The sequence below is a fragment of the Carcharodon carcharias genome, chromosome 6, assembly GCF_017639515.1.
Source record: "Carcharodon carcharias isolate sCarCar2 chromosome 6, sCarCar2.pri, whole genome shotgun sequence".
Taxonomy (NCBI): domain Eukaryota; kingdom Metazoa; phylum Chordata; class Chondrichthyes; order Lamniformes; family Lamnidae; genus Carcharodon; species Carcharodon carcharias.
In genome coordinates this window covers 23255339-23276556 of record NC_054472.1, presented here as the reverse complement: position 1 = coordinate 23276556, position 21218 = coordinate 23255339, and the positions used below count along the sequence as shown (strand labels likewise).

The 21218-nt window shown below is 40.5% G+C and overlaps 1 protein-coding gene across 6 annotated transcripts in view; it reads right to left on the bottom strand.

Moving 5' to 3' along the window:
* The window catches only part of ubr5 (ubiquitin protein ligase E3 component n-recognin 5), a 155367-nt gene that overhangs the window by 49644 nt on the left and 84505 nt on the right, over positions 1-21218 (bottom strand). For 5 of the 6 annotated variants that reach the window (XM_041189352.1, XM_041189354.1, XM_041189356.1 and 2 more), the window contains 7 exons: positions 18312-18438; positions 17532-17683; positions 11027-11122; positions 7452-7575; positions 6210-6307; positions 4705-4850; positions 3189-3280 (listed from right to left, as the gene is read on the bottom strand). In XM_041189352.1, the coding sequence (XP_041045286.1) occupies positions 3189-3280; positions 4705-4850; positions 6210-6307; positions 7452-7575; positions 11027-11122; positions 17532-17683; positions 18312-18438 (835 nt within the window). The remainder of the gene's footprint in view (positions 1-3188; positions 3281-4704; positions 4851-6209; positions 6308-7451; positions 7576-11026; positions 11123-17531; positions 17684-18311; positions 18439-21218) is intronic. The other variant, XM_041189353.1, reaches the window with a different exon arrangement.

The following is a 21218-nucleotide window of genomic DNA, read 5'->3' as shown; positions in this document are numbered from 1 at the left end:
ACTGACGTAGGGAGAGAATTGAAGAACCAATAGCTGCATCGAAAACAGCATGACTTTGGGACAGACAGCAGTTAAAACAGCAAGACTTCAAGGAGAGTTCGGAAAGAAAAATCAAGATGTGAGATCACAGGGAAGCAGGTAGATATTTGGCGGTGAGTATTTTCTAAGCTAGGAAATTTCAATCAGGGTAAGTAGAACATTAATTCAAATAAGAATATAAGCATAGGTGGGACTACAGACATTATACATAAGTAAAATAATTTATTAGTTAATTAAAATGCTATAAAGATAGCAGGGCAGGTGATGTTTTGCAGCTGCAGTATGTGGGAAATCATGGCAACCATGTCTGCAGTAAGGATCTGCAGCGAGAGAAACTTCAGCTCAGAGTTTGAGTCTGAGCTTTAGACAAGGATGCAACCAAGAGGGGGGAAGTTACCTGGACACTGTTGCAGAAGGTAATCACACTCCTTGGGCTAAATCGGAAGACCCTATCCTATGGTCAGGGACAGGAGAGTGTGACTGCAAGTGAGGCAGGTATGGGGACTGAAGGTAGAAATGGAGGAGCCTTCTTACCCTTGGCAACCGTCCAACAGGCTCCAGGTTCTTGCAGCCTGTATGGTCAAAAGCGAGGGCCGCAGGCTGGATGAGCAAAGTGACCATGGTACTCTTGTTACAGGAAGCCATTCAAGTGGTGGAAGTAAATAGGAAAGTAGTGGTAGCAGGGGACAGCATAATCAATGGGGTTGACACAGATCTCTGCAGCTTAGAACAATAGTCCAGTAGGTTGTGTTGCTTGCCCGGTGTGGAGTTTGAGACATTCACTCTGGGCTGGAGGGGAACTTGCAACAGGAAGGTGAGGATCCATTTATCACAGTCCACATCGGTACCGACAACATAGAGGGGACTAGGAAAGAGGGGATATGAGCAGTTGGGGCCAAATTCAAAAGCATAACCTCAAAAGGTGATAACCTCTAGATTATTATCTGAGCCACAAGCAAACTAGCATAGGGTAAAATGAGATTAGAGTGTCGATGGCATAGCTCAAAGATTGGTGTGGAAGAAATGGTTGATTTATGGGACACTGGCACCAGTGCTAGGGTAATTGGGAGCTGTACCGTTGGGATGGTCTTCACCTGAACTGTGCTGGGACCAGTGTTCTGGCAACCAAGATGGTAGAGAAGGCTTTAAACTAAATAGTGGGGATGGATGATCAATCGAGAGAAGATGTGATAAACTAAAGTGAGTGAACAAGGCAAGAGGGCAAGGTTACAGTAAGGATAATGATAATCAGAGCACGACAGGAAGGGACAGAGCATACAACCGCAGCAGTGCGCCACCAGATAACGCCAGAGGTTGCAAAAATAGCAAAAAAGACAGAACTAAAGGCTCTCTATCTTAAAACACAGCAATCAGATCAAAATGGGTGAATTGTCAGCTTAAGTAGAAGTATATATGTATGATTTGAGCTATTTAAGAAACATGGCTGCAAGTTGCCAAAGACTGGGACCTGAATATTCAAGGGTACATGACATTTCAAAAGGACAGGAAATTAGGAAAAGGTGGTGGGGTAGATCTGTTAATTAAGGGTGGCATTAGCACAGTAGTAAGAGATGACCTTAGTTCTAAAGGTCAAGATGTAAAATTAGTTTGGGTAGAGATAAGAAATAGCAAAGGCAAGAAGTCATTTGTGGAGTAGTTTATAGGTTCCCTAATAGTAACTACACTGAAGGATAGAGTATACAGGAAGAAATGACGGGGGCTTGTGAGAAGTGTACACCGATAATCATGGATGAGTTTAACCTACATATAGATTGAACGAATCAGACTGCCAAAGGTAGCCTGGAAGATGAGTTCATGGTGTTTTGGGACAGTTTCTAGTAAGTTGTTTTAGAACCAACCAGAAAGCAGGCTAGTCTACACCTGGTAATGCACCAATGAGACAGGATTAATTAATGACCTCATAGTAAAGGAGCCCCTAGTGATCATAATACAATTGAATTTTGCATTCAATTTGAGGGAGAAGACTGGAAGACTAAGAATAATGCTTTAAACTTAAATAAAGATAATTATAAGGTGAAGATGACAGAGCTGGCTAAAGTGAACTGGGAAATTAGGTTCAGGGGTAGGTCAGTAGAGATTTTAGGGAAAATGTGAACTTGTTCACTCTGGCAGAACAGAAAACCAGCATATTGTTTAAGTAGAGAGAGAGACCGCAGAACTCTACGATAGTGAGATCTGGGTTCCGTTATATGAATCACATATAGGAAGTTTTGCTAAACTTGAGACCACATCTGGAAGTACTGTGTATGGTTTTGGTGTCTTATTTAAGCAAGGATATAATTGTATTAAAAGCAGTGCAGAGAAGATTCACTTGGCTGCTTCCTGGATGACGGGGTTGTCTTGTGAGGAAAGGATGGACATGTTGGGCCTGCTCTACTGGAGTATAGCAGAATGAGAGGTGATCTTATTGAAACATAAGATTCTGAGGGACTTTGGCAGGGTGGATGCCAAAAGGGCGAGATTAAAACAAGGGTACAGTTTAAAAATAAGGGGTCTCCCATTTAAGATGGAGAGGAGGATAGTTTTTTTTCTCTCAAAGGGTCATTATTTGTGAAATTTTCTTCCCCAGAGAGCAGTGGGAGCAGAGTCATTAAATATTTTTTTAAGGCTGAGTTAGATAGATTCTTTACTGACAATGGAGATGGGGGATAAACAAGAAAAGAGGCGCCACAATCAGATCAGCCATGATATTATCAAACAGCAGGGCAAGCTCAAGGAGTCAAACAGCATATTCCTGTTCCAAATTCACAAGTACATATTACTGAATAACATACAAAATCCATGTTCTTGATTTCCCATATGGCAAGATGTTGACCTTGACCACGTTTGATATTGAAAACTACAAGCAGGTCAGTTCAAATTATTTGTGTGTTTCCACGTAGCTGGTTACACAGCATTCCTGGGAGACACATGGCAGCAGATTGCTCGCCTGTTCTCTGAGCTGGGTTGGTATTTGGGAGATTAGGAAGGGTGAAAAAGAAATTAGCTTAAAATACGCAATAATTGCTCTCAACATATAATTTGAAATCTGTTTTGATCATTTTTAAGAAGTGTACAAGTATTTAAACAATTGCTTTGGTTTCAATCAATGCAATATTCGGGCAATTTAAAATGGTACAGTTACTCACTTGCAGTCATGCCCTTTGTGACACACTCTTGCACACTCGGTACAGCAGCAGAGAGACTCCAGCAATCCACATGTCCGACATTCAAAAATATCCTACCAAAATTTGGCATAAAACTTCAGTACATAGTTTATACCAATTGATATTAATATACTATATTATTTTACACTGTCTCCTGCCAATGCAATATGGCCACCGATAACTGTCTGTGCATGTGCACTGGTCCACAAATGCACTTACATACAATGGCGTCACTGCTGGAGCCTGCAGCCTGGAACTCAGAATGGCAGAAGGGGGAAGAATGAGGAGAGGCACTATAGTTAACATTCTCAGCAATCTACAATCCACTTACATTACTGGGATAGAGGGAGCGAGTTCTGAAGAACTGGCTAACATGATAGCAGCAAAATATCTCTCTAGGAAAAGATTTTACTTTCCTGTCTGCAAATCCTTCCCTTCTAACCCTCTGTAAAAGGAGTTTCAAAAATCCACCAGTCAGTCCAGGATAGAAATTCACAACATTCTCTCCTCTTGCTGCCAAGGACAGTGATGACCATGAATGAGCCCTGCTGCACATTGCCCCCAATGAAGTTGGCGGCCGCTAATCCTGGCCCTACCATCAGCACACAACTGCGCATGCACAGTGTTGGCAGCAAGCGCAGCCATTATTTTATTAAGAAACTTGGGCTCAGTTCAGGAAGCTTCCTAAAGTAAAGTCAGTACAACAAAAGACCATCAGCAACTTGCTTTTATATAGATATTTTCAGTTGCAGTGCCAATTGTTCACTGCATGAGCATAAAGAGTGACACTGTGCCAAAGGAGGAAACAATTACAACAGTTCACCAAACACTTGGTCAAACAGAGATGGGGCAGCGCGAGTGAGGATGAGCAGCAGAGGGTGAGGGCAGTGAAGGGGAGAAGACCCTTGGGAGGGAATTCCAGAGTTTAAGGCCGAGATGGCTGAAGGCACAGTCACCAATAGTGAGACGAAGGAAGTGGTAGGTGCACAAGAGGCTATAATTTGAGGAACAGAGGATCCTAGGGTCTAGGCAAGAAAAATCACAGTGACTGTGGATTGTCAGGGTGGGGGAGGACAGACCCCTCTACAGGTTTGAGGGGCTAGGAATGAATGAGTTAGAATATACAAGTACATTTATAAAAGAGTATTTCATTTTCAAATTATTTAGAGCTGACCATCGACATTTTCAGAGGTCAACTTCCATACAAAGGATGCAGCACTGCACAACCAGTGCACAACAATCAGTGGAGCATGGTCATTGAGAATTTGGTACTTGGGAGTTCATCCCCCACCTATCTGCTCATTTGTTTATGGAGTTTGAACTAATGAAGACAACAATGATGTGACCAAAAATAAGAGGATTAGACTATATTTGAAATAAAACTACATACACATGGTATGTAAGGCATATCTAACTGTTGACTGGCAGCCAAAATCATTTGAATTCTGACTTCAACTAGATCTAATCACATAAAATTAGGTTTATCTGTTCCAAATACCTGGTTAATGTGCTCTGCTCCAGTCCAGGTAAAACTGCAAGTATCATTGCAGCACAAAACATACAATGGAGAATCATCTGGATTAGTACCAGGTGGACAAATCATGCTCATAAACACATCTTCTTCCTTTTCACTCGAGACATCGCCTGAGGAGGAACAAATTGCTGTTTATAATTTGCAATGAATTCACTGGAAAGTCCCAAACCATAAAACAGCTAGAGATGGGGACAAAAACAAAGGATTTTTAAAAAGAGTCGAGCTCGATGTTTGCAAATGTAAATTCAACAATACACACTCAAGGCAAATTTGTGACACTTAACCAAGTGAACTCTGGATTACATTGAGTCAGAAGCATTTTTAAAAAGAAACAAAGCAGCTTAAGGAACATAATTCCAGCTGTCAGTTCTGCACTGTGTTCTCCCTGCACTATCATGGCAGTTGAGTCGTCCCCTGGTTTCTGCAGTTCTTCAGCCAACTAAAATTGGTTCATGAGCTATTTATTTCCTTCCTTAAATAGAAACTAGAAGAACTTAGCTGATGCTGGATTTTAAGAACTCAAATACTTGGACTAGTATTCAGAACTGAACAGAATTAGGTTAAAAAAAATGAATTAAGGCACTCACCAACAAAGATAGGTACTGTCAGCTAATGCTTTGCAGAACAAAGCTTTGGTTGCGACAGTAATCTTGCAATTGTTTCTTAGCTGAAGAGAGTCTGATTTACTATGCTTGCTTAGATGTAGACTCTGAATTACAAATATGGAACAGTCCCATGGGTTTGCAATGCTTTTTAAAGTTAAAAGGTGGCGTCCATCGGTTCCCCAAAAAGGATAACTCCACCAGCTTGATCCTTCCTTGCCTCATCAGTTTGACACTTGCGGCTCTCCTAGTCCCAGGCAGTCTTAAAATACGCTTCAAAAAAAAAAAATTCCCAGAAAAGATAAGGGAGGACTAAGAAGACTTGCTACCCCTAGAAAATATACGTGTCTAAGGTGAGGTTATGACTTGCATGACTTTAAACCCAAATCCATTGGAAACCTAACTGCTCAATAAAGACATGTATTTTGCCCTTGCCTCAAGCTTTTATTTCTTTGTATTTAACAGAAATATAAACAAAGAGACTTCACTGGTTAAGATAGAAAGGGTCTTTAAATGATTTCATAAACTTTAGAAACAATTTCAACTAGAACTTGAGGTTTCCGCTTTGGAAAAGTCTGGTCCAGGTTCCAGATATGAAAAAGACCAAGATTTTTGTTATTTGAAGTGTGACAGTTCGACACGATTTTATACAGGAAGATCAATATTTGTGACTTGCTCAAATCTTGTTCTTAAAGTCCAGTGCATGTACACGTAAAGATTAAGCACTTGTACACAGCAAAGACTCAAATGTAAAAAAGGCTATGAAAAACATTGCATCCAAGCCATTTTGAATTGAGCAGAAAACGAAGGCAAATTCTGAAACACTCATGATGCCATACATTTTTTCAAGATGACAAAACAGGTTACCTTTGGCTATTTTCTGCGCAGTTTCTAGAATAGTAATTGCAGCTGGGTAAGCTCTTCCACCAACAGCTAGCATAAAAGGAGTCATTCCTCTTGCATCCCTGAAAATGGAGAGTCAAGATTGCGATATACAATTTAAAGCAAAATATACTTGATACAAAAATGCATAATCTAAAATTTTACTACTCTGACACAAATTATTACCCCTTGCAAGCAGTGGCAATTATTCACTGCAGTACTGCCTTGACAAAAGAGAGGGAAAAAAAAACATTGCCCTTATAACTGTTATCTTGCCTTGCTGAAAAATGCATGAGTTAAAGTGGGGCAAGTTTAAAATTGGGCTCTTATGACACCTTCCCAGGTCCCCATCTGCCACTACCGCTCCTTCTATCGTTTAGCCAATAATTCATGACTATTTGGGAATCCGAAGCCACGGACAGCTATGGAACTATATTCTGTTTCTGCTTCCAGAGGCTACACAACACTACCATAAAAGGAAAAGTATTCACACATCTGGAGTCAAAGATGAAATCACCACTGCCTCAGATCCTCAGGTGTGTCATTTCAAGGCTGTACTGGAACCTTTGGCTGTCTGCTTACACCAGTTTCTACAATACTGGCATGTAAGATGCACACTCATGCTGGGAGCAGGAAATGTTCAAGATTTTTGAACAGGTACTTCTTGAATCTATCCTTCAGTATAACTGCATTAAATTAGGAATTTGAGGCGACAAAAATCATACACGAGATTCTGCAAATGAATTGTAAAAAAAGGCACACAAGCTCATGTTAGAAGACTGATACTGAGGCGTTTCCTCAAGAATACATGTTTAATGTTAACTTTAGAAAAAAAGGGTGCTTGCAATACAATTCACTCCAATATTAAAGCACCTTGACTATACATACTCATCCTCTGTTCCCTGGCTGCCCTGTCCCACTCTCTTTTATATTATGTCATAGCAGTTGGAAAAGCTCCGAATTTGATCAAAGCCCAGTCCCTGATGTGTGCTACAATCATTTATGAAGATTAAAATTAGATCAGCTAGCTTGCTTTCTTGTATCCATGTACAATACACTGCAAACCAAATTTGGGAATTGCATGTTTCACAAGGTGTCAAAGTAACTTGTGCATAGACTAACAATGTGATATGTAAAAGAACCTTTGCTTTATTTTTATACCAAAGTTACATGTGATTGAGCTTCACATTAGTTATCAAAGCCATTTGAATTATACACTACACTTACTTGGCTGAAAGCAATTCTCGAAGATAAGGTCGCAGTACCACACTTTCACAAAGTAATTTTAAGATCAGATGAGCATTAGCTTTTCTGTCCTTTGACTCCACTACAGGTGGCTCAGATGAAGGACCTGGAGTGGAAAAAACAGAATTATATTGAGTGAAATGGAGAAAAGTATGGTTATATATTAGGTTTTTCATACTACATAGTGCAGTACACTTAGTCACTGATACAAATGTAGTCTTAACCTTAAACAATATTCAATCCCACAATACGTTTTGGCTTGCATAAGCCCATAATCATGGATAAAGAATGGTACTTTCAAGTAACAAAATGTAACTTCAAAGTGCTGGGCTTGACTGATGAACAAATGTGGGCAAATGTGACAAATTCCCAACCTCAATAATATTGTTAAGGGGAGGCAACAAGCAGCAGTCAAACATGTTCCATAGGGATGAAATAACCCTAGGATCATCTTCGGCTCCTTGAAGCAAGCTTAACAATGGCATTCTTGATTAACACTGTGTAGCCATGAGGACCTAAAGACGAGTTGAGAAAAATGTTATGGGGGCGGGGGGGGGTTGTAACTTTCCTTTTTTAAAAAAGGACAATGAGGCCATTAAGCCCAATTGGACAATGCCACATGAGCAATCAGGGAATGGTGTTTTTGAACTGAAGGTGCTGTCTTTTGAAATATATACTTAACTGCTCTATAACTGTATAAAATCTGTTATTTTCCTCTTCCATTTGGAATATCTCACTACACCCTCCTATCTCACTTTTGAGGAAAATTAATGTCTGTTTAATGCTCACATTCTGATTTATAAAGCAAAAACTTCCAGATTAGATAAACATTCCTTAGACATTGCTTTAATATAGCATATTCCACCCCTCTGAAGTAATGTCCTTCCAGTTTACTTCAGCAGTCCTATTTACTATTAATCCTACAATTTTCAAGTCAACAGAGTTTTACAAGAAACTGCTAAAAATGCCTCAAAGAACTTTGAGTACAGCTGACTTTAAATAAGGAAGGGCTATAGGGTGTTGCGCCCACATAAATTGATATCCAAAAATACCTAGTTACAGAAACATAGGAGGGTGGGCATGAGAATTATGTTAGGTCCCTTCCCAATTGTACTGCCCTGTGATTTACTGGGATGTTCCTTTGAATGTGTCTGGGCCTATGCACAGATTCAGATTTCATCACATACTATCATTAATATTTCTGTGTTTTTCCTCCTCCTTGTTTATGAATGGTAACAGAATAACTTACTGTTGTTTAGATTGGAAGGGTTTATGGATTAGATCAAGAGGTCCTGTAAAACCTGCGCAGATTCTAGGTTGTCATGGAAAATGATTCACCATATCCTCTTATTTAGAAAGATTAATGGAACAATTCTGTCCTGAAGCTGATTCTTAGTCTCAGCGCAAATTATATTTCATGAATGATAAAAGAACCTTGCACATGCGTCACCTTGTAATGCAAATTTCTTTCCAGCAAATTAAAAGCTCATAATAAGCTCTGAATCTTAATCTGCAATAAATTGCCTGCCTCTGGATAGTATACATAAAATAATACAATTAAATTATCAGGAATTGAAAAAAACTAATGGCACAGTATAGAAATAATGAAATTGGACAATGGTATCAACCAAAGTGCAGGGTGAACCTACACAGACTTCCAGGAATCAAACATAAAGAACAAAAATGAACTCAAAATATGGAACACCATAATAATTTAATATAAAAAAATTGCAACATTTCAGGAATAAATACAAGAGCAAAATTTAAGCCCCAAGAATAGAACTGTAACAAAGGAGAGCTTTGCTCTCCAAATACACCAGAAAAAGAGAACCTGCTTTTCAGAAGAGGGAGAGACATAAAATGACATCAGCTGGTGTGGGAAATTCAGGAATATGATGTTAAACACATACAGGCAGAGTCCCCTTTCTTCTGAACAACTCCTTGGATGGGGAACCTGCTTTATTGGTGCAGGGAGGATGTAAAGAGACAAAAGATAATAAAATGGTTGCAGTAGGCCTTGGGGTTATTTCCTCTGGAAGAGGATTCCAGAACATGGACGTGCTCTTAAAATAAGAGCTAGGTCATTTAGAAATGAAATTAGTTAATGTGATACACTCTTCTACAAAGTAATATGGAACTCTACATTTGCATTTGTTTACTTTTCTTTTAATAGAAGACCTAAATTTAATGTATTTGAGAAGTAAAACATCATTCTTTAATTTAAGATAATTTTTCTGCATTTAAAATGAGCACCTGGATATCTTTCCTACATTTTAGTAAACAATGACAAAGGCAAAACATGGAGCAGATTTGGATCCTATGATCAAAGAAGACCGAGAATAATGTGCATAACTCCTAAAATGAGGCAGTGTCTAGCGCTTTCAGCAAAAATGTCATGTCAGTCACCATAAACCTTAAGTTCTGAAAACAAAAATCAAGCAACAGTACAAACATCACACTGTATAAATGCTAAAAATTTTAGACACTTTACAAAGGGTAACTTAAAGGTGAAACTGTGCTTTATGGATAAAAAGTTTATTAAATTTTTATTTTGTAATATGCAGAAACAAGAATTAACTGTTAATAGCGTAACATTCGCCAAATAGTTTGGTTGGTTAAGACGGTAATTGGTGATAAAGCCTGCAACCCTTTTGAGCTCTGATGGTTAATTAAGTAACAGAACCATTTCAGCCAGGAAGTTAATAAAAGCAAAATACTGCAGATGCTGGAGATCTGAAATAAAAACAAAGTGCTGGAAAAACTCAGCAGGTCTGGCAGCATCTATAGAGAGAAAAACAGAGTTAATGTATTGAGTCCAATGGCTCTTCTTCGGAACTAGAACCAGGAAATTCCCAGGTTCCATTTCCCAATCGGTGCTGAGAGTTAGGTGAGCTCAGCCAGGTCAACAATTAGGGTGCTGAAAAGTAATTGGCAGTGTCCATGATTAACAGAAGAAATCACGCAGAGTTGCTGAGAAGTACTCTTAAGAGCCAAATTGTCTCCCCCAACTTGAATGATTTGTGTGAAGATTCAATGTAGCCTTTCACTAGGCTATGTTTCTTTTTGGTATAAGTATATATTAAAAGTAAACATTTTGAAAATGATATGCAAATAACAGAAGTCAGTTTGCTACAACTAATAGAACAGTAAATCTGAAGCCAGGCATACAATTAAAATAATTTGAATCTGCCAATTCACCAACCTCTGTCCCCCAGCCTTCACAAGGTCTACATTGGTTACGATTTGACCTCTCAGAAAAAGTGTTAATAGGGATACTTTAGGCTGTCTTAGTGCCCCATGGCCGACATGGTGAAAATTACACAGGACTTCCTCTCCTGAATACTGCTAGAAGTGCATGGCAGGTGAGTTAGGATCAAGCTCAGTTTGATGAACTTTCCCCATTCCCTCACTGTTATGTTTGTAAAAGCCCGCACTCATTTGTCAAATCCAATCATACAAGAAAGATTATTTGAGCAAGGTACCTAACTCCAGCAATAGCCTAAACCTTCAGGTTGAGGTAGCAAATTGGTGTAGAAAAAAGAAACTTAAATCCTCACCTGGTATGGTAGATGTGCTTGGTCCTTGTCCAGTACCAGACGCTGCTGTGGTAAGAGATCCCACAGCGGGGGCCAGGATAAAATCAATGTCACCATCTTTCAGTAAACAGAACAGCAGACGTTCATCAATAGAACAAAACAATCCCCTGGCAAAGACACTTTATTGTTAAAAAAAAATACTCCTTCCTTCCACTTTAATTTGGAGGAACTCCATTTTAGTGGTGGTAAAATTCAATAGTTTAATGCAATTTCTTGTTTGGCTTTCTGAACCATGAGGTTTTATGTGGGATTTCAAAACTTTTCACTGTATGACGGCATTCTGCTCAGAGTACTCATTTCAAAACGTGATGCTTTTAAATTGAATGATGTATACCAGAGACAAGTACTGAAGGCAATGATCCAAAAATAAAGAGCAACCTGTTCCCCATGTTTACAAATCTTTCAGAAATAGCAGTAAATCAGAAACTACTAAAATGCTTCAAACTACACAAAAAATGTTCTGAATGGAGGTCAATGACTTCAGATAGCAAATCAAAAAATAGCTTATCACCCTATCAAAAATTCAATATACATCAACAATAAGAATAATTAAACTCACGGCATTCAACTATTATAACATGTATTTTGGTTAAAGACTAGACAAGTCAATCGTGTGGACCAGGAAACACTAGATGACTGATGCCCAAAAGGTAGAAAAGCAATGAGTGGACACCTTAAATGCTCAATACTTAGGGAGAAAATTGTGATTCAGACTAAAACTAGAAATATCTAAAATAAAAAGCATGTCCTCTTTCAACAAGTCAGGCTGTAAATTATAGGTATTTTGAGTCAATTAAGCTATAACAATGCAAAAGCATAGAATCCAATTTCATTATTTCAAGTTTACTTTTTCATTTGAATACTTATTGTACATAAGCCTTGTGGGGGCAGGAGCTGTGTTGTATTATAGTTTAATTTCTCAACCTGAAAACTGGGTGGCTTTAATTGCTCCCAAACTCAACTTTCTGCATCAAAAAACTCAATTCCCAACCTAATTCCAGGAAAGCACAATGAATCAACACCTTAATGTACATTTCAACAGCTGCTTTAAACCAAATGTGAAGGATAAGGTGTAACTCAATGCTGCACATGGAGTGTAGCCTAGTAGGATCTCTCTCATTGTCAATCATCAATTAAAGCCATGCTTTTTTTTTGAGGGAGATGTATGTTGGGGAAACAAAATTAATTTGGTTGTTCTTATAGCTTATTGGTAACCAAACACAGGACAGCATTGGCCAGAGACTGGGATTAGGAAACCAGTAACTTCCTTAAAGCATCAAAAACACATTTGCTTGGATGTTATCGAGAACGGTTTGACACCGAGCTACATAATGAGATATTAGGACAGGCGACAAGGTAAGTTTTAAAGGAGCTTTGTAAAGGAGCAGACAGTCAGAGGTTTAGGGTGGGAATTCTAGGCCTCAGGGCCCAAGCAGATAAAGGTATAGCCACCAAAAGGTGGAGTGATGAAAACTGGGGATCATAAGAGGCCAGAATTGAAGGAGTACAGAGATCTCGGTGCTGTAGGAGGTTAGAGAGATAGGGAGAGAGAAGGACCTGGAGTGATTTGAAAAAAAGAATGAGCATTGTAAAATCGAAGAGCTGCTGGACAGGAAGCTAACATACAGCAAGCACAGGGCTGATGGACAATACTGATTCCTGCAACAAAATCTTGGTCTTATATTTGAGTACTGCTATAAAGCCCATATATCCACCTTGAAATAACTGAATATTTAAGATCCTGGTCATCCCTAGGTTGAGAGCCAACTCATTGTGGTCAAATCTTAGTCATACTCAAGATGTCCACCATAGCAGTTCTACAGTCCTTGGAGCTATTACACAAAGATAATGGCGAGGTCCCAACACTACCAGGGATCTGTACCAGGGCCATTCCTATAGGGTACAGAATGAAAACTATTTTCTTGGCATGATTCATTGCAGCAGTGATAGATATCCACAATGTCACTGATTTTTGAGACTTGCCCCAGTAGAAGTGCAATATTGTTCAAAACTTAACAGGTTGTGTGCTATATCGCCATTGTTGAACCCATGCATTTTGAGGCCATTATCCCTAGAGCCAAAAGCAGCATTTGAAAGCAGAGAGAAGTTATCACAGCTACACAAAACCACAATTTACAATTACAATGTGCTTGGATTGCATCTCAAAACTATGACTGTAAAGCATTAGTTGCATCCAAGTTGAAGGAATCCTGGGACAATTATGCAGAGAGAATAGCCTCAGAATTGGATGCGACCCTCAGGCACAAGTGGTGTAATTTGGCATACTGGATAATGTACAGGTTCAAACTGAATTGTTCTTAGGTAGTCAGAACAATAATGCAGCCAGGCAACAATAAAGGCCAGACACTCTTGGATCCAGTTGTGATTAGTGATCACAAATCACCGGTACGCTTAGCACATTAAGAACAGAATGTACTTTTTATGCTACAGTTTGAGAATGACTGTCGTCAGTGGGGATAATTTTTCTGACTATTCTGGTTACCAACGTGGTAAATTTGAGAGCTGTGACTGGTCGCTAACTTGGGCTATAGAGAATCTTAAGTTTTTTCTGCAATATCAACCTGTCCCAATGTAAAAATACACACTCCAACACATCTCGTCTGCCTCCAAATCACTTGCAGCATCTGGACTTGCCCTTCAGTGTGGAGTTCAAGACCTAGCATCCATAACAAATCATTTTCACATTTTTTTTTTGCTGTTTTGTTCTACCAATGAACTTTCCCAATCCAAGCCTTACAGTCTAAAAAGATGAAGTTCCTATAGCTTTAATTTTTGCCCATTTGATGAACACCTCCAATGGGTTGTGCTTGATTCACTAACTCTTCTGAAGTTGGAGCTCTTCTTTGCTGAGTGACAGACAATTTTCAGCAAACCCAAATCATTTCAAATGAAGAACCTTAACCCAGCAATGTTCATGACAATATTTCTGCTTCATGTGCAACTGGGTTTCAAAGTCAAAATTTCCTTGGTAGCAACATTTTTAACTGTATAATTATTCCTTTGAGCTTCAGCTTATTCTACTAAAATAGAAGAATTAGTTTTCTCTCTCTCAACTAAGCAGTGTGTTTTGGGCCCCTTTTGGCAAATGTTGACATTGAAACTAGAGTCAGTAATAGGGTCAGTAAATCAGTGCTGGGGCATGGGAATGGAAACATTAGTGAAGGGCACTTCTTCGCCTGGCTCTTTTCAACTATTGAGAGGCCTCCTCTGAAATGTAACTAGCTTCCTGCAGTACAGCACATTCTATCTTGCAAAGTGTGCAAGAAATTCTCATAAGACTTTAATATCATTCTAAAAATTTCCAACACTTTTCTGTTCTCCAGACTAAACTAACATTCACTGAAATGGGACAACTTAATTCCTTGGCATGCAGGCTTAAGAATACCTGAAATTTTAAACCAGGTGCTACTACAGAGCCAAATTCCTGGGATTACATCCACTATATAGAAGCTTTATATCCCGTCCAAGAGTTAGGAAGAATTTATGAAGCTGATTACATTGACAATTGTTTTCCTTTATGGCACAAAATGCCTGACTCAGTGCCATACTAATCTAAATCATTAGTAGGCAGATAAATACCTGCATTTGAAAAGTTCAGATTTGCATATACATTCACCTTTTTGGGCTACATTGTGTAATTCAACATTACTTTTTGCCTGCCCATATGCATTACTTGGTTGATACATGGAATCAACATATAAATTAGAGAAAAGTAGAAAACTGTGGATGCTGGAAATCTGAAGGAAAAGAACTTTTTCCGTTGCCAATACAACTCTAGACTTTCAGACTCAACCAAAACTGAAGGAGGTGACCTGTTACACACAATAACCCAGTCTCACAGTTTTGGTAACTATCAATTCGTGTCAGCTAAGGTTAATGCTCAACTAATCTGTGCTGTGGTGCCAGCAAATGGTGTCATTAGGAGTATGAGGTTTTCATTACAATGGCCAGGTTGTTAACTCCAGAAGGTATTACTTTCTCCTCAATCTTGAGTGAACACCATTCCATTGTTGCATTGATTTTGGACTGCTCTCTGAACAACCTCAATGAAGAACTCTACCTGTTCTGAAGTTGTAATTCTTCTTCAACATGCCTGAGTCCAGTCACTTTGCAAAAGGTTAAATCAACCTGTTTCCATATTATCCATCCACCAATGGTTTACCCATTCACAATACCAGTATATTGTACAGAATAGGCTGTGGACCCTCGACAAATATAACATGCATTTATACAGCACCTCATCATATCACCAAGTATCCCCAGGTCCTTTAGAATCATTGGATTATTTTGAAGTCTCTCAATTTTTATAGGCTTTCACCAAAAGTAATCTGACAAAATAAACTAGTCACCAGATCCCAGCACCAACAGACAATGTTTGACAACCAAAGAGTTTGGCATCAAAGAAAATCATTCCAAAACTGCAGTCACCAATGATTGAACAAAAAAGGGGAAAACACTGCAAATCTTGTCGAGCATAGAAAAGTATTTAAACTTCCACAAATACAGAAACATTAATTTTAAGCAGTAAAGGCGGTTTGCTTCATAAAGCTACTGAATTGATAAGACCAGAAATATGCTCCCAGAATCAGAGTGAAATGCTAATAAACAATAAGAATGTTTCAATCAAAAGTAAATTGAGCAATATGTCACTATAACTTATTTTGTGTAAAAAGGACAAGTGTCCTCCTTGGCACAGCAGTGGCATTCTCACCCAAGTCATAAGGATGTAGGATAAAGTCTCACTCTAGAGACTTAAACACAATTTAGGTTGCCATGCCAGTGTAGTACTTGGGGAGTAAATAAAAACAGAAAATGCTGGAAATACTCAGCAGGTCTGGCAGTATCTATGGAGCAAAAAATAGTTAACATTTCAGGTGAAGGACAGCAGTGTTGGGGGAGTGCAGCACTATCAAAGGTGATGGCTTTTTAAATCAGATGTTGTAAATTAAGGTCCTGTCTGCACTCTCACGCGAATGCAAAAGGCCTCATGGCACTAACAGAAGAGAAGCAACAGGGTTCTCTTGGTGCTCTGGTCATCATTTTTGATTCAACTAAAAATCAGTTTATTTCCCTAATGTTTGTAGGGTTGCAAATTGCCTATGTTTCTTAACTAGAATTCTTCCAGACTATTTCACTGTCTGCAAAGTGCTTTGGGATGTCCTGAGGTCAGTGTGAGGTCATACATTTAGGGAGGTCAAACAGTTTCAGGGATTACACAATAAACGGGAATACACTAAGAGGGGTAGATGAAGTGAGAGATCTTGGCGTCCAAGTACACCGGTCCCTGAAGGCAGCAGTTCAAGTAGACAAGGTTGTAAAGAAGGCATATGGAATGCTCTCCTTCATTGGCAGAGGTATAGAATATAAAAGTAAGAATATATTGGCAGAGGTATAGAATATAAAAGTAAGGATATAATGTTGGAATTGTATAAAACACTGGTGAGGCCACAACTGGAGTACTGTGTGCAGTTCTGGTCACCACATTACAGAAAGGACGTAATAGCTCTGGAGAGAGTGCAGAGGTGGTTTACAAGAATGTTGCCAGGGTTAGAAAAGTGTAGCTCCGAGGAGAGATTGGATAGGTTGGGGTTATTTTCCTTAGAACAAAGAAGGCTGAGAGGTGAATTGATTGAGATGTACAAAATTATGAGGGGAATAGATAGAGTGGACAGGATAAAATTGTTTCCCTTGGTGGAGAATTCTAGAACCAGGGGACATAGATTCAAGATAAGTGGCAGAAGGTGTAGGAAGCACATGAGGAAGAACTTATTTTACGCAGAGGATAGTGGGTGTCTGGGATTCGCTGCCCAAGTTGGTGGTGGAGGCAGAAACTCAAACTATTTTAAAAAGTACCTGGATCTGCACCTTAAGTACTGTAAGCTGCAGGGCTATGGGCCGGGTGCAGGAAAGTGGGATTAGAAAGGGCACCTGGGTGTCCTTGGGTTGGCATGGACAAGATGGGCCCAATAGCCTCCTTCTGTGCTGTAACTTTTCTATGGTTCTATGGTCATGAAAGGCACTATATAAATATAAGTCTTTCATTCTCATTCAGACACTTCTTACTTCATTTAGAAGTATGAGAACACTAGTTACAATGTCAAGGTCAAAATAGCTATTCACACAAATTTTCTACAACCAGATACATGAGCTTGCATGGAAAGGGAATCTGGCCATTTTGTCTCCGCAGCAAAATCAAATGTTTTCTTTTGTATATGCACTCGAAATTATATGTGTGTTAATTACAGGGATGCACAGTTCTTATCCTAGAGTTTGTCTACTTTGCAAATCCACACTAATACCTAATGAAACTTCATTTTTTTTACGGCCAAGATAGAACCATTTCATGGTGGAATTACTCTTCAGATCCTCATATATTGTTGCTCAAACTTTAACCAGAATTTAGCATTCAGCAAATTGTTTTCATAAAATCAGCAAACACTCTAACCTGGATCAATTGCAGGTGGATCTGGTGCCCAGCTAAGTGGGGCAATCGGAGGAGATACTGGGTCCTGATGGTCACTGGATGAAGCACCAGATTCATGTCGCCCCAAGCCCGCTGCTCGCAGTGAGCGCCTCATCATCTCACGCAATCTTAAACTGGACAGAGAAATTAGCGTAAGACATTTTTTTAAACCCCAAAATAAATCTCATTTCCTAGCATGACCCAATTAGTTGCTAAGATCATTAGCTAGGGACATTTGGTATTAGGTCACTGGCTTTTGCTAAAATGTAAACCAGTTGTAACATAACTAGAATTCTAATCACACAATATATACATTGTAAGTTAAATGAAAAGTTGGAATCATATTAGCTTATCCTTCAGTCCAAGTAGGTGAAGCAGCTACTGGTTTATAAACAAGATTGAGATAGTTTCACCCATTAAAGCACTCAAAAGCAAGCGCTGCCTTTCTTTCCAAAATCTAACACCAAACCGTTCAATTAATTTGGAAACCTGAAGTTTCAATGAAAAAAAATAGAAATTTACACTTACAGAATTATTCAACAACTATTTTTTCATCATCCCACCCCTAAGAATTGAATGCTAATAATTTGCACACTTTCTTCTTACCCTAGCTTCTCACCCCTACCCCCAATAAAAATATTCAGTCAGAGCTCTGGCTTCCAGAGACCTCTACCTGGGTCAGGTCCACGCTGCATTTGGACGATGTGCACAAAATTAATCTATTCTAGTCAGCAGACATAGTTATCTTTTATTTGCACATACCTACGACTGCTAGACGGCCCAGTCCTGTTCCCACTGCTGTTACTTGACACCACTGAAATTGCATTTGCAATGGCTTCAACTGCAGATAACCTCTCCGCAAATGTATTCCTCTCAGAGCGCTCTGCTTCTGTGGGACAGAAATACTTAAGTCACTAGATCTCAGTAACAATGATACAAAAGGAATAGAATTCAAATCACAAGCAAGACTGAAAATACACCTCAAATAGAGTTTATTTCAGAGTCCACTTCATTCACCAATATAAGTCTCCTGAAATTTGCTAGGTGCAGCAATTAATTGAGAGTGAGCTTGGTATGAAATTTATTTGCTGTTAAAAACTGTTCAAAAGCACATCCCTCTCATTCCACTTTCCTCCCAAGGAGATGGAATAATCCAACCAAAGTTCCTTCAATGAACTCTGATCAACTTTCAGGAGAAAAAGTGCAGCATTCTGGATGTGCTCTCAGGATTCTTGGAGTGCACATACCAGATGACTCACCATGTTCTTCTCCTCCCACTGAAAATTATTTTCAATTGTCAATACAAATTTCACATATTTGCTAAGGAATGGAAAAGTATATATTTTAAAACTATAGCCAGTCTGCACGGCTATGAGATTATGCAGAATTGATAAAAACAGATTTGCATGGACAGAATCATCCCTTTACTTGCCAGGTAAACGGTTAAACAAAGGAGTGTGGAAAAGTTGAGAGCTTTAAGGACTGTGTCACATTAAGTGACCAATTACCTGGAATGTATTAAAAGTAATGGTTTGAAAGTTATATTATTTAAGCCGTACCTGTTTGATAAGGAAAGACTTTGGCCAGACTATAATCGAGTGAGACAGAGCTGTACCATACAGGTGTCAATGCTTGCTTAATTACTTGAAAAACTACTTCAACTACTTCAGAAATTACACGCTTGGCCTAAATAGCCAAGTGGTTATGGTACTGGGTTTATAACCCCAAGATCAAGAGTTCAAATCTCACAATGGCAAAAACTTTGCTTGGCCTAAATAGCCAAGTGGTTATGGTACTGGGTTTGTAACCCCAAGATCAAGAGTTCAAATCTCACAATGGCAAACTATGAAACAATGTAACTTCATCTGAAACAGATGGAAACAGGTTTACTCAAAAAGAGTATCAAGAGTTCAAATCTCACAATGGCAAACTATGAAACAATGTAACTTCATCTGAAACAGATGGAAACAGATTTACTCAAAAAAAGAGTATCAAGAGTTCAAATCTCACAACGGCAAACTATGAAACAATGTAACTTCATCTGAATAGGAACAGATGGAAACGTGTTTGTACTTGAAAGAGTTACATTTACGGTTGGCAAATGGACCATTCTCTCAGGCAGCATTCACATTCTTCAAGGAGCCGGTGCCAGGCCGGTTGCTGCACCTGACTGTGCATCGGGGGGGGGTGCTTCACTTTGTGAATGTGTACGCTCCCCTGGGCACACAGCAGCAAGCGAGCTTCTTTGAAGAAGTGTCCACTCATCTCAGCTCCATCGATGCTGGCGAGTGCGTCGTCCTCAGGGGGGGATTTCAATTGCATCCTCGTGGTCCGGGACTGTCACGGTACCCCGCACTGCACGCGAGGTGTGAGTAAGTTGCGTGACCTGGTCAGGTCCTTCGACTTGGTGGACGTCTGGCGAAATCTCCATCCTGACTCCAGCGTGTTCACCTTTGTGTCACCTGGAGTCGGAGCGTCCAGACTCGACCGCCTTTACGTTTCAAAGGCGTACGTGTCCTGCGTTCCGGCTGCTTCTATACAGCAGGTTCCGTGCACGGACCACCATCTGGTGTGGGCGGAGCTCACTTCGTTCTGTGCTCAGACGGGGTCCGCGTACTGGCATTTTAATAACCTGTTGTTGGAAGACCAGCGGTTCCTGGACTCGTTCCGTCGCTTCTGGGCCGGCTGGAGAAGGAAGCGGGGAGGCTTCCCCTCCTTGAGGCTATGGTGGGACGTGGGCAAGACTCACGTCCGAGTTTTCTGTCAAGAGTAAGCGAAGGGGTCGACAAACAGACGCAAATCCAGGGTCGAGGAGTTGGAGAAGGAGGTGCTCGACCTGGAGGCACGTCTCCGTCAGCCCGACGCGGACCCAGCCCTGCGGTCGGTGTATGATGAGAAGAAGGGCGCGCTGCGGGACCTGCAACTGGTCGGGTCTCGGGGCGCGTTCGTGAGGTCGCAGATCTGTTTCCTAAAGGAGATGGACCGCAGCTCCCCCTTCTTCTACTCGCTGGAAAAAAGGCACGGGGTCCATAAGCAGCTCCTTATGCTGCTGGCCGACGACGGATCCCTTGTCTTGGACCCGGAGGGCATCAGGGCCATCGCCCGAGATTACTACACTGCCCTGTTCTCTCCGGATCCGTCCAGTGAGGAAGCTTGCAGAGTTTTGTGGGAGGACCTGCCGCAGGTCGGCCCGGAGTGCGCCGGAAAGCTCGACTCCCCTATAAGTCTGGGGGAGCTGACCGGCGCACTCGACGGTCTTTCTAGGGGCAAAACCCCGGGACTAGACGGGCTGACCGTGGAGTTCTTCAGGGCTTTCTGGGACGTCTTGGGGAGCGACTTCGCGGGGGTCCTGGGGGAGAGCGTTGCTACCGGGGAGATGCCCCTTTCGTGGCGCAGGGCCATGATTGCCCTGCTGCTGAAGAAGGGGGATCTCTGCCTTCTGAAAAACTGGCGCCTGGTCTCCCTCCTCAGCACGGACTACAAAATCTTCGCCCAAGCCATGTCTTCTCGGCTCGGCACCGTGCTGGACCACATGATCCACCCTGACCAGTCCTACACCGTCCCGGACCGAACTATTTATGATAACATCCATCTGGTCCGGGACATCATCCACCATTCCCAGAGGGCTGGTCTATCGAGCGCCTTCCTGTCTCTCGATCAGGAGAAGGC